At 40.7% G+C, this 13,985-nt stretch overlaps 1 protein-coding gene across 1 annotated transcript in view; it reads left to right on the top strand.

Moving 5' to 3' along the window:
• Positions 1-13,985, top strand: part of SPTLC2 (serine palmitoyltransferase long chain base subunit 2) — an 85,102-nt gene that overhangs the window by 62,684 nt on the left and 8,433 nt on the right. Inside the window, exon 10 of the mRNA XM_006157086.2 lies at positions 11,504-11,639. Coding sequence (XP_006157148.1) covers positions 11,504-11,639 — 136 coding nt within the window. The remainder of the gene's footprint in view (positions 1-11,503; positions 11,640-13,985) is intronic.

The raw sequence follows: 13,985 nt of genomic DNA, 5'->3' as shown, positions 1-13,985 counted from the left end.
GTTCAAAAAATGTGACCACTGATCATTTAAAAAGATGAGTGGCAGAGGGGCTGCTGCTGCTTTTAAAAAGAGAATGTGAGGACTTCGTTAAGAATTCATCCCTGTTCTGTCTCACACACATACTAAGATATCATGTAAAAGTGAAAAAATGATATTGTGGAGTAGGGGTTTCTTAATGGTTCAACGTTGTTGACTTTATCAGTATATTTTTGTTGGCATGGAAGTCAGTGTCAGCACCAACGGGGTACGATTCCTAAGATATGCAGAAACTGTCAAATTTGGATTAGTCCCAAGCGTCTACCGCCAGATGTTTACCACCATTCACAGAAGAGATTTTTCTCTATTAGTGAATTTTTACCTTTACTCAACCTTCAGTTTTTAATTATTTAGCACATCTTGTCCTCAGAGAAAGGTACAAAGGGCATGACTAGAAGATTTTTTGTTTAAGAGCTATTTCTGGGGTCAGCAGATGGTATAGCAGTTATAACACTGGACTCCCACATAGCTGACTACAGTTTAAGTCCCAAACCCAGTGGCTTGAAACTCACACCGGACATGTGTGCACATGTGCCCAAAATCCCAACAGGAGAATGAAGAAGAAGGGATTACAGTGTGATCATCCCCCCAGGGAGTGATTTCGAGCTGTCTGTCTCTGTCACTCTCTTCTGTCTCTCTGGCAAGCGCAGGCACCCTACAGCAAAAATCTCTCCAAAAAAAAAGAGAGAGAGAGAGATTTCTGTTGTGAATGTCAGTATTATGCACCATTCAGTGTTTCCTGAACAACACCCCATCAGTGATCGAGTGCTGGGGTACTGTTTTTCCTGGAGACCTAGAAGACATTTATCAATGCCTTCCCACAAGAAAAAAAAAAAAAAAAGAAGTACTTGGTTATGTTTGTGTGTGATTTGGGGAAGGGTTCTTATATCTCCCTCCTTCCTTTCTACCCTCCTTCCTTCCTTTCTTTATGAGCAAGAAGGAAGTAAATCAAGAAAGTACCCTCTATAAGGGATGGTCACACTGCAATTCCTTCTCATTCATTTCTCTCTTCCTTTGGGATTTTGGGAACACATCCACACGTGCCCAGCATGTCTCCCAGGTCGCCAGGTCTGGGACTCGAACCATGCAGTTGGCCATTTGGTATCCAGTCACATTAACTGCCATGCCACTGGCTACCCTTTAATCTCTTCTTTGTAACCAAAAACCATTTAATTTGTTATGTAGTTTAGTACTCTTTCCAACTCTGTGCTGTTCTCCAAGTGGTAGTGGTGGGGATCATGACCATATGAGGAGACAATTAAAAAGGAGGTGGTAGAAGATAAGTAGGGTTTTTTCCTGTTTTGTTTTGGTTTGGTTTTTGAAAGAGAGATTTTTGTATAGGGCATATGCACTCATCTGAGACAGAAAATGAGAAATCACTGCTCAGAAGGATGGCCACACTGTAATTCCTTCTCCTCCATTCTCTTCTCAGGATTTTGGGCACGCGCGTGCGTGTACACACACACACACACACACACACACACACACACACACACAGTGTGAGTTTCAAGCCACTGGGTCTGAGACTTGAACCACATGGGAGTCCAGCAACGTAACCATTACATCATCTGCTGCTATTGGTCCTAGAAGATAAGTGGTTTTAATGGCCATTGGAAATTTTCTTTTTTTAAGAATTATTTTAACTTTATTTATTTATTTTAAAATTTGACTAGAGAGGGACAGAGAGAGAGAGAGAAATTGAGAAAGCAAGCTACCAGGTCCGGGACTCAAACCACAGTCAAACATGTGAGAATCCGGCACCCTCAACCACCACAGCACCTGCCAACCCCCGGCCATTGGAAATTGTAATCTCTAACTAAGGGTGGCCGTTATTCAAAGAGATATTTTTCTATTCGGTGACACCTAAATCTACCATTGGACCTGGAATTACTTGGTAAAACTAATAGATGGCTGTCTTTTGGAGACATTTTTAAGCTTTCTGAGCATCAGAGCCATAATCTTAATCATAAAGCATTTGTAAGAGGTTTCTTGTTCAGTATTTATAGACCCTGGTAAGCATTTGTATTGGGATTCTCTAGAGAAACAGAAACAATACGGAAAAAGAGAGAGAGATGAGAGACCAGTGAGGATTGCCCTAACAGGAGAGAGAAGGAGAAGAGGAGAGAGAATAAGGAATCGACTCATCTGATTATTGAGGCCGGCAAGTCCCAAGATCTGCAGTTACAAGGTGGGGACCCAGGAGAACTGATGGTTCCAATGTGAAGGCAGGAAAATAACTGATAACCCAGTTCAGGGTAGTCAAGCAAAAGAGGTTCCCTCTTCCTAAGGCAAGGGTCCACTTTTTTGTTTTAGTCAGGTCTTCCAGTGGGTTTAAATGAGCATCCACATTAGGGAGGACAGCCTGCTTTGCTTAGTCTATCAATTTAAATGTTAGTCTCATCTAAAACATCCTCTCAGACACACCCAGAATAAAGTTTGACCAAATATTTGAGCACCCCTACACCAGTCAAATTGACACAGAGTATTAAATATCTCAGCATTCTCGGTTGATTAGCCCACTATGTTGTTGTTGAAAACTAAATTTGCCTTCAGAGTTTTGCAACTTGAGTGGAAGTGAATGAGTGAATAAACTGTTCCAGGTCTATCAGCTTTTTTCCCTCCATATTGAGCTTGTCACAAAGACTCAGCTTTGGGTTCTGAACTCTGGCTCAACAATCTGGGATACTGACAGATTCATAGTAGGTTTATTTAACATTATGCTTTAGTTTCTACTCATTAATTTCTAGCTGGTACCACACGTGATGTTTATACCCTTGGCAATTTGCTAGGAAGTAGATCATCCATAACAGCCGATAAGAACAGAGAAACTTAATTTCATATCTTTATCGTGGGATTCTAATTAATGAGAGTAAAAGACTAAGTAAAGCCCTGATGGCCATGGGGGTTGTGTTCATCTCTTGAGTATGAGTTGTGATTTAAGCTCTGATTTTAAATTCTCTTTATATAAAGTTTTATTTCTAGTCCTGTTGCTTCATGAATATATAAGTCAGTTACTGTTCCTTGTTAATTTTCTCTCATATTTCAAGAACCGTTAGCCAGTGAGAAGTAAGCCTAGCCAGCTGTGACCAGCGAGGATTGCCCTAACCAAACACAGATGCTCTTGGGCAGGAGGCCCTTTCTCTGCCCCTCCTTGGGTGTTAGTGTTACATTCCATTTTCTTTTCATTTTTTTCGGTTGTATATTTTGTGTTCTGGCATAGTTTCGACATCTGTGTAATGACTGGCAGATGTATGCAAGTGGTAGAGATGTCACAGATAAAGCATGGGTTATGCTGATACATTTTTTAAAGAAGTTTTTGCTAGAGGGCACATGAACTTGCCAGAGAAATAGAAAGTAAGAAATCACCCCCTAGGGGGATGGCCACACCTCAATCCCTTCTCCTCCAGTCTCCTCTCAGAATTTTGGGCACGTATGCACATGTGCCTAGCATGAGTTCGAAGCCCGCTGGGTCCACGTCTCACCTAGTGGTCAGCCATCTGGGAGTCCAGCGATGTAACCATTATGCAATCTGCTGGTCTCACTAATACATAATCTAATGCAAATTTTTGACTTATGAAGGTTTCTTCAAGGAAATGATTGAGGGCTCAGCTAATAATGCTCATTGAAAAATTAGGATTAGTTTTTTTTTTTAAGACTTTTATTTATCCATTTATTTACTTTTAAAGAATTACTTAATTTTATTCATTGTCATTATTTTGTTTTATTTTTTATTTTATTTTGAAGTTGTTTAGAGAGAGACAGAGAAAAGAAGAAAGTGAGAAAGCAAACTGCCAGGTCTGGGACTTGAACTGCAGTCAGCCATGTGGGAGTCCAGCCGCCTTAAACACCACGCCACCTGCCGGCTCCTATTTATTTATTTTTAATTCAATCAGAGAGGGACAGCAAGAGAGTGGGAAAGTGAGAAAGCAGCCACCAGTTTCAGAGTCTAGCACCCTTAACCACTATGCCACCTGCCAGCCCAAAAAATTAGGATTAGTTTAAGTTCTCTGGTACTGTATAAAACATTATGAATGTCAGTGTATCCTGAAGTATTGAGCAATAATTGTAAGACTAGCAGTTACAAGTAGTAGTGGTGGGCCAGCTAGTGGCATAGTAGTTAAGGAGAGTAACCACATGGCCAGCTGAATGGTTTGAGGCCTGAACCCAGCAGCTTGAAACGCACACTGGGCGCATGTGTGTACGGGCCCAAAATCCTGAGAGGAGAACGGAGAAGAGATTGTAGCATGTCCATACATCCTGGGGTTGCTTCCTCTCTCTCTCTCTCTCTCTCTCTCTCTCTCTCTCTCTCGTGCTTGCACCCTATCACAGACTGAAAGAACTCCTGGTGTTGTCAGAAGTGTGCCGTCACTACAGGGGATTCAGGGAGAGACATAGTCACCACTGTTCTTTTCTGAAAGTACATCTCTGTAGGGATCCTGTTGGAACACCGGCCCACCCCACGAGATGTGCTATGTGTGTATCTCCACGTCATCCAGTCTGTGTCCACAGACTCTACATTTCGAAGCTGAGAGAGCAGTTTAAATGAAAGGAGGCCACCGTCACTAGGGAGGCTTTACTTTAGACAGATGAATGTGCTGTTTTTGGTCTCATTGGCTTATTCTGTATATTTAAAATGTTTTGAAAACATACCTTTTTAGCACAGTTACCCTTTTACTTATTTTTGAATTTTACATGTTATATATATTTTTGGTACTGTGAACAGATCGTCTATGGCATATTCATAACCCTAATCTACCTCTATAACTAAACATGTGTATCCGTTATTTTCCTTCTCAGTGGAACTGGCATATACAAATTTAAGTGAAAATTAAATGTTAGCAACATGATAAATCTGCTTTGAAATAATAAATGGTATTTCAAATTCAAATGGAAACCATTTTTTGATTACCTGAGCACCATTTTTTCTATACCTTCTCTTTCTCTATCTGCACTGTTGAGAATATGTCGTTCAGTTTATTTCATTAGCGGGTTAGAGCTGTGTCCTTTACATTTTTATATTTTTGAGTCTTTTTAAGCATATTGTTCCTTTATTTGGTATCTGCAGAATAAGGGAAAACTGGCGAAAACCCAGTTTGGGATAGTGGTAGTGCAACATTAGGGGGTAATATATGTGAAGCAAGTTTATAGTAAAATAAATTATTATATGTTAGTAAAGCCAACTGTATCCTTATGTTATATGTTAAGATTAAAGGTGTCCTGTGACCAGAAATTGGTGAAATGACTATATCGCTGGACTCCCATGTAGTCGACCGCAGTTCAAGTCCCAGACCTGGTGGCTTAAACTCACACCAAGCACATGTGCGTGCGTGCCCAAGATCCTGAGAGGAGAATAGAGGAGAAGGGATTGCAGCATGGCCTTACCCCCTGGGGGGTGATTTCTCACTTTCTGTCTCTCTGTCTTTCTGACAAGCACACACATCCTGTAGCAAAAACCTCTCAAAAGAAAAGAAAAAAAAAAAAGATTAGAAAATAGAAAACTGGAGCCAGCAGGTGGTATGTGATTAAGGCACTGAACTCCCACATGGCCAACTACAGTTCAAGTCCCAGACCTGGTAACTTGCTCGCTCGCTCTCGCTCTCTCTCTCTCTCTCTCTCGCTCTCTCTCTTTTTCTCATGAGGTCGTGTGCCCCATACCAAATTTAAATAATAATAAATAAGGTTAAATAAATCTTAAAAAGAAAAGAGAGAATTATAAGACAAATAAGTTAATCCTTCATTGTGTCTTTGAAAGTACAGGTTCAGCCAGAGGATCAGAATGTACTGTTGTGTGGGCAGGTGGCGTGGTGGTTGAGGGCGTTGTACTCCCACATGGCCGACTGGTTTGAGTCCTGGATTCTCTTTTTCACTGTCCTCCTCTGGTCAAATAAATAAATAAAGTTAAAATAATTCTTTAAAAAATTCAAACAGGGACCAGCAGTTAGCATAATGGACTATGTCGCTGGACTCCCATGTAGTCAACCGCGGTTCGCGTCCCGGACCCAGTGGCTTAAAAGGTACCGGGCGCATGTGCGTGCGTGCCCAAGATCCCGAGAGGAGAATGGAGGAGAAGGGATTGCGGCGTGGCCATCCCCCCTGGGGGGTGATTTCTTGCTTTCTGTCTCTCTGACTGTCTGGTGAGCATACGCACTCTATAGCGAAAACCTCTCCAAAAAAAAAAAAAAAAACTCAAACAAAATATTTAAAAAAAAAAAGAATGTACTGTTGTGTGGAAGATACTCATACAAGCATAATTATAAGGGAAGAATACACAAATGAGAGAAATAATAGTGACTGTCTCTTGTATTTAGTAGATATCAAGCGCTATGAGTGTTTTTCATTAAATTCTGTTTTACAAAAATGAGAAAACTGAGAGATTAAGGAAACAGAGATACTGTTAGTCAAGATCACATAGTTACTAAGTGGTGGAGTCGAGATTTAACACTTCGACTTCCAGAATGGTTTTTGTGTACTAGGTATTTAAGGATGTGTTAATTATGTAATTAATTTTGTTCTTGAATACATAGAAAGGTTTCTCTTTTCCCAGAATATTTCAACTTGAATAACTGCCTGTGTATTCTTAGGGGAGGTAGTAGGGGAAAAAAATCAACATAGTATTTGCCCTCAGAGTTTGTAGTTTGTTTTGACAAGACCACACACAAAAGCCTAAGAATAGTGACGGGAACTTACAAAGGAAAGCAAATTAATGAAGTACAAAGTAGAGGCATGTCTTAAAATGTGCCATAGGGAGTTGTTCTATAACCTAATTTTTTTTTGTCCTTTGTCTTTCACAGTACTCTTTGGTTCCTTTGGAGTTTTTAAAGATTAATAAATGCATAAACATTGGTAGAATATTAAAACGCGAAAATTTAAAAACTTGTCGTTACTGATTTGCATGATTTTCATCTAAACTGTAGAAAATTGTCGATAGGAATTCTTTTTAATGCCAGAGGGTGCATGTATGCACGTGCGTATGTGAGAGGAAGAGGATACATACTTAGGCATGTCCTTCAATAGGGCCTATTGGTGCTGCAGTCCCTTCCCCTCCCAGTTTCCATCTCCTCAAGATCCCAGGCACACACTCCTGGCCTGTTTTTTAGTCCTACTAGGCCTGAATGCAAACCATGGTCAGCCATGTGGAATCTGGTTTCCTCTGAGCAGTGCCTACCCTCTGCACTACAGCGCTGGCCTCAGGAATTTTTACCAACTGAGCTAGTGATACAAAAAGACTTGAAACACTAATGAGTCTTTTTTTTTTTCCCCCTTTTCAAAAATTATCCTTTGTCTTTTATTTACATAGAAAAAAAGGAGCTTTGGAATAAATTATATTCTTCCCCACCTCAATTTTTTTTTTGCTTTTTAATTTAAACCTGGCCTATAGGCTGGGAGGATTGGGGAAAGGAGGCAAAAGGGAATGACTATCAATATACTATAAACTATTGAATTACATATTTTAAATGATGACATGTACTGGAGATGTCAAAAAATTCATGGAAAAATAGAATGAAAGAACTAGTTTATACTGGTGTAGACATTGTTGAATCATGCATAGTTTTTTTTTTTTTTTTTTTGGAGAGGCTTTTGCTATAGGGTGCATGCGCTTGCCAGAAAGAAAGAGAGAGACAGAGAGATAGAAAGCAAGAAATCACCCCCCAGGTGGGATGGCCACGCTGCAATCCCTTCTCCTCCATTCTCCTCTCAGGATCTTGGGCACGCACACACACGCACCCAGTGTGAGTTTTAAGCTACTAGGTCTGGGACTCAAACTGCGGTTGACTACATGGGAGTCCAGCGACATAGCCATTACGCTAACTGCTGGTTCCCCCATAGCAAATTTTTTAAAGAGAGAGAGAGAAGCAGCAGTTACAAAGGGAATTCAAAATTCACTTGATTTTTTTTTTTTTCTGAACATTAGAAAACAAAAACAGAAATTTAGGAATATGTTTGGTTGCTTTTGGTATCAAATCTGGATGTTCAGTTGCCCAACCCACTTCCTCTTTCTTGACGAAGTAAAAGTTATTTTTGGATTCTGATTTCCTGAATAAGCGGAGTTGGGAATCCCAGCAGGGCTCACTGTGAAAGGCTGTGCTTGCATGTGTACCGAGTGCTCCACCGCAGGGACTGCAGTACCAGCCCTCGGAGTCCAGCCTTGTTGATGGACCCCTTACTCCACCTCCTCCCTCTTAAAATGGAAATAAAACACTCTCATTCAGTAAGTGTCAGTCCTGAGAAACTGTCATTCATATGTTACCAATACTACCATACATGACGTTGAGAATTTTAGATTCCATTTATCCTAGAGAGTGTATTTTTCTCTACAAAAATTGTCTCAGGAAGACTTCGGCTACTTATCAATAATCTGCCCACCCAGAGATATTTAAGCATTTTAAATTCTAAATTAACCTTTCAGTGAACATGAAGCATTTGTTCACTCTTTAGTTACCATAGTGGAGTCATGTAACTTTTTCTTTGCTATTTGTCTTCCATGGCTCTCCTAAAGGCAGTCTGATCCAGATTTGTGTTAAGTTACCAATTGTTTGTGCCAGCCTCCAGTCAGCCTCTCCCTCTTGGCAGAGTAGCAAAAGAAAAGCCTAATACTGAATCACCCAGGGAAAACGTCCTTATGGGAATGAAAGTAGATGCACAGATGGGAAATACATATTTTTGTAGCCAGCATTGCCTGACCCTGTGAATTCATTCATACGATTCTTTAAGAGGAAAGGGGAAAGAAAGGAAGGACCAGCCCCCTTGTGCTTTCATTTCCTGCCGTAAGACAAGGGCTTTCCATCTGAAGAGCTGTTTTCATAACACTTCCCCTGTATTAAGTTCCTGGGACAGCCGGTACCCAACGTTTCCATCATTTTCCAGGTTTGTCTTAAGCAACTAAGGCTAATAGGAGAGTGCCTGAGCCCACCCCTGTATATGTGATGATTCTGTTTTGCTTTGTTTTTAAGTAAAAAGGTGATTGTTAAATAGCAGTTGGCAATGCTTAAAATGAGGAATAGAAGCTCAGCTGCAGTAGAGTACCTGGTTGCTGCTGCTACTTACTTAGCAGGCTGAGGCCATGTGAGAGGCCCGGGTTCAATTCCCTGCTCATCTTTGTGGGGGAAAGTCACCAACTTACACCTGCAGTCCCAACTGTTCGGGAGACTGAGACAGGAGATTGTGGCATAATGAGACTGTGTCTAAAATAATAAAGAATAGAAATAGAGAAATCAGAAATTTAACCTTGATTGCAGTTTTTTTTAAAAAAAAAAAACTTAAAGTTGTTTTCTGAGTATTTGAAATTTTATTTTTATTAAAGGGTTGACATTCATACACAGATTTTAGGCATATAAATTTATGAATAAATATACACAATTTAATCTCTACCCAGATTCCAGTTTAGAACATCCCAAATCCCAGAAAACTTCTGTCATCTCTTCCCAGACCATTCCTCCTTGCCGGAGAGAACCACCATTTTGATTTCTGTCATTGTAATACACTAGTTCTGCCCAGTCTCGAGCTTCATTTAAATGAGATTATGCAGTACATAGAATAACTTTGGATCCGCTGTATTTTATTCATCATTCTGTCTTTGAGACTCATCCATTTGTTCGTATAGAACAATAATTCACCCTCCTTGCTGTCTGGTATCTCATTGTTCAAATGTATTGCAGTTTATCCATTTGGCAATCGTCGAGTCATTCGAGAGAGTTTTGTTTTGTTTTGAAAAGTTTTTGCCATAGGGTGCTTGCACTTGCCAGAAAGACAGAGAGACAGAAAGCGAGAAATCACCCCCAAGGGAGATGACCACACAGCAATCTCTTCTCCATTCTCCTCTCAGGATCTTGGGCACTCACACACATGCACCCGGAGTGAGTTTTAAGCCACCAGGTCCGGGACGCGAACCGCGGTCAACTACCTGAGAGTCCAGCGACTTAGCCATTACGCTAACTGCTGGTCCCACCACATGATTTTTAAGCCACTGGGTCTGGGGACTCGAACCACAGTCAAATACATGAGAGTCCAACAACATAACCATTATGTTATGTGCTGATCCCAAAATGTTATTTATTTTAACTCCAAATTATGAACCATATTATTCAATATTTAATATGTCTATGTTTATTACTTTTGCTCTTCTTTTCCAGTTCAACTCAAAATTTTGAGAATATTTACGAAATCTACCCAAGGGAAAAAAATAGAATAAAACAACAGAAATAAAACCTAAATAAATAGATGCCTGTGTTCATGGATTGGAGGTCTTAATATTGTCAGAATGACAACACTCACTACATTGATCTATAGATTCAATAATATTTTTTTTAAAGAATTATTTTATTTTAACTTTATTTATTATTATTGTTACTTTCCAGTTTGATCAGACAGACAGAGAGAGAGAGGGAAAGTGAGAAAGAAAGCCACCAGATTCAGGACTTGAACCACGGTTGGCCATGTGGGAGTCCAGCGCCTTTAAACACCACGCCACCTGCTGGCGTATTATTGCGGCCCCAATAATACGCCAGCAGGTGGGGTGGTGGTTAAGGTGCTGGACCCCACATGCCTGACCATGGTTCAAGTCCTGGACCTGGCAGCTTGTGTTCTCACTTTCTCACTCTCTCTCTGGTGAGCACATGAGTCTTGTTGCAAACTACAAAAATAATAATAATGAAAAATAAAATTAAATCTTTTAAAAAAATTATTTAACTTTATTATTATCTTTTTTTTTTTTAATTTGGTAGAAGGCATGTCCATTCACCAGAGAGAGACAGATAGAGAGGGAACATGAGAGAGCAACCCACCAGGTTGGGGTCTCAAACCATGGAACCCATGGTCGACCGTGTGGGAGTCCAGCGCCTTTAACCATCATGCCACGTGCTGGCCCCCATCTATTTATGTTTTAAGGAAGATGAACAAAATAGGATTCAACTAAAGTAGGATTTTACATTATTGCAGATATGCTTCTGCTGTCTGGTAAGAGTTTTAAGGAAACAGTAATATAAAGTGAAACATGAGAAAAGTTTGGAGATCTAACTAGCTTTGGGGTCTCGTGTGTAAAATTTTGTACAGCACAGTTAGTTGGAATGAATATCAAAGTCCAGAGCCACATTCTAGTTCCACTTGCTGCTTACCATCGTACTGGACGCCATCACCACCTCGTGAGGTTCTCCTAACCTATGAATGCCCCACCTACTGTCATAGGACGTGGAGTGTTAAATGAGGTGGTGGGGTTGGAATTCTGTGGAAGTATTAGTCTTTCAGCTTACTTTTTGCATAATTATAAAAGTCTGTTAGCAGCTAGAATGATGGAATACAAAATGGTATGTATTTATGTTTATATTCCATACAAAAATGCCATGCAAAGAATATCTTATGTTGTAATAGAGGAAACAAAACATGAGAATGATGAGATAGTAGGAGGATATAGAGATTGCTATTTTCCACTCCCTTTTTTCTGGTATTAGTTTGCTCTCCCATGGTTTTCCAGGTAAAGAATGTGTGCAGCAGTTAGCAGAAAACACCAGGTATTTCAGGAGACGCCTGAAAGAGATGGGCTTCATCATCTACGGGAATGAAGACTCACCGGTGGTGCCTTTGATGCTGTATATGCCAGCCAAAATCGGGTACGTTTTGTTGCAGATCACAGACTCGTTGGTCTCTTATTAGACTGCAAGGGTCTGTGGTGTGAGCCTACAAGGCTCGTGTTTTGTTAAGGACAGCTGTTTGGTCCATTGTGTTATGTTAATCTCCATTTGGTAGATATGCCATAGAATAAATAGTGGATTCCAAATCACAAAATATAACTTACTATTCTTTCATCAAACAAACATTTTTGGTTTAATCACTCTTCTAGGGGTTTAGCATAGATCTGTGAACAAAACACAAACATCCCTGTCCTTTGGAGCTTACATTCTTTTTTATAAAATGATTATTTTTATTTAATTTTAGGTATTTATTATTATTATTCGTTTTGACCAGAGAAAGAGAGAGAGAGAGAGAGCAAGCCACCAGGTAGAGGACTCGAACCATAGTCAGCCATGTGGGAGTCCAACGTCTTAACCACCATGCCACCTTCCGGCCCCTGCAGCTTACATTCTAATGAGGCCAGTGTCAGACAAACATAGTCAATAAGTAAATAATGCAGTAAATAAGAAGATGTTAGGTGCTATGGAAATAAGTAGAACAGGATCTTTCTAGGGACTTCAGAGTTTCCCGTGGGTGGGCCAAGTAAGCCTCATTGGGACAAGAAGAAGATATCTGAGCCGACTTTTGAAAGCGTTGAGAGAGTTAGCCATGGAGAAGAAAGCATTTGTTAAAAGACCACAGTGCAGGAGTTAGATTAGCAGAGGGGTCCCTGGTGCAGGTGCGCAGAGAGCGTACACCAAGGCATGTTACTGGATGTTTACCATGTGCACTGATCGTTCCAGCCTCTGGTGTGTGCAGCAGATGTATAGTGGGTAGCTTTCAGTGTATTTGAGAAATCCAGGATATAAGGAAACCAGATGGCTTTTGAAAAGCACATGAATAGTACTGGTATTGAAATAATATATTGAATAAATATAATTACACAAAAAATTATACTGGAGATGTAGAATAAAGGGGTGATCTTCTTACTACAGACTCAGTAAAAAAGGCACATATTTTTGGACTGGGTGAATTTTGAGCTGGAACTGAAATATAAAATTGAATGAGGATCATTTCTCAGGTTTGAATGAACTCATTAAGGGAACAAACATTTTTGTTTGTCTTGAATCCCTAGTGCCCACCATGGTCCTAGGACTCAGAGGACACTCAGTAAATATTTACTGAAGTAAATATGGGAAAGACCATTAAATAAGAAACCCTAGAGGTTTATGATCTTGGAGCGACTCAGAGGGAAATGGCAAAAGGTGCTCACTGAGGGAAAAAGGAGAGTTCAATTTTGAACATGAAGTCATACGGGATATTGGCATTACAGCTTTCAGAGGTTGCTAAAGGATTTTCTTCATTTTGTTTTGGTTTTGTTTCAGGGTGTGTGCACTCCCCAGAGAGAGAGGGAGAGACAGAGAAGAAACAGCGCCCCCACATAGGGCATGGTCACATCTCTCTCCCTTCTCCTCCACCTCCCCATCTTTTGGGATTTGGGGCATGCATACACGCCCAGTGTGTTTCTCAAGCTGCAGGTCTGAGACTGGCTGCAGGGTCAGTCATGTGGGATCCGGCTGCCTTAACCATCAGCCCACAAAACCAGTCCAACTTCCTTTTTGAAAAGGAGTAATCATAAATAAACTTGAGTTACCAGATCTGGAAGGCTCACTTATTCTAGATCCTTTCTTTGGAGAGGGCTGTATCTGATATTCTACAGAGGTAAAACTGTGTACACGCTGTAATGAAGAAAGATTTAGAGGGACCAGCAGGTGGTGTGGTGGTCGAGATACCAGATTCCTGCATAGCTGACCACGGCTCAAATCCTGGGCCAGGCAACCTGGAAATCAAGCCAGGCACATGTGCGTGTGTGGCCAAAATCCTAGGAGGAGAATGGAAAAGAAGAGATTGCAGTGTAGCCACCCCCTCCCCCAGGGAGGTGATTTCTCACTCCCCCACCCCACCCCACCCTGTCTCCTGCGAGTGTACATGCTCTATGACAAAATTTAAAAAAAAAAAAAAAAACTAAAAATGATTTAGAGAATAATTCTAATGTGAAGAATTAGAATAAGGGCCAGCCCTGTAGTGCAACAGCCCTACCTAACAGGATGTAAAGGTGGAAAGAGGGGATTGTGGTGTGACCGTGCCCCATTAGGGGGTGCTTTTTTCCTCTTTGTCTGTCTCTCTGGTGAATGCACACACCCTCTGACAATCGAAAAAAGGATTGGAATTAAAGCCCTGTGGATGGAGCATGTGATGAAGAGACAGCGCTCGGTTCACTCGGGGTATATTGAGGAAGATGCACTGGTACTGGAGACAGTGGGAAAAGATTGAAAAGACAGGCA

This window comes from Tupaia chinensis, unplaced genomic scaffold, assembly GCF_000334495.1.
Source record: "Tupaia chinensis unplaced genomic scaffold, TupChi_1.0 Scaffold000528_1, whole genome shotgun sequence".
NCBI lineage: Eukaryota > Metazoa > Chordata > Mammalia > Scandentia > Tupaiidae > Tupaia > Tupaia belangeri.
Note: the sequence above shows the minus strand (reverse complement) of the source record. Positions and strands in the feature narration are given on the sequence as shown.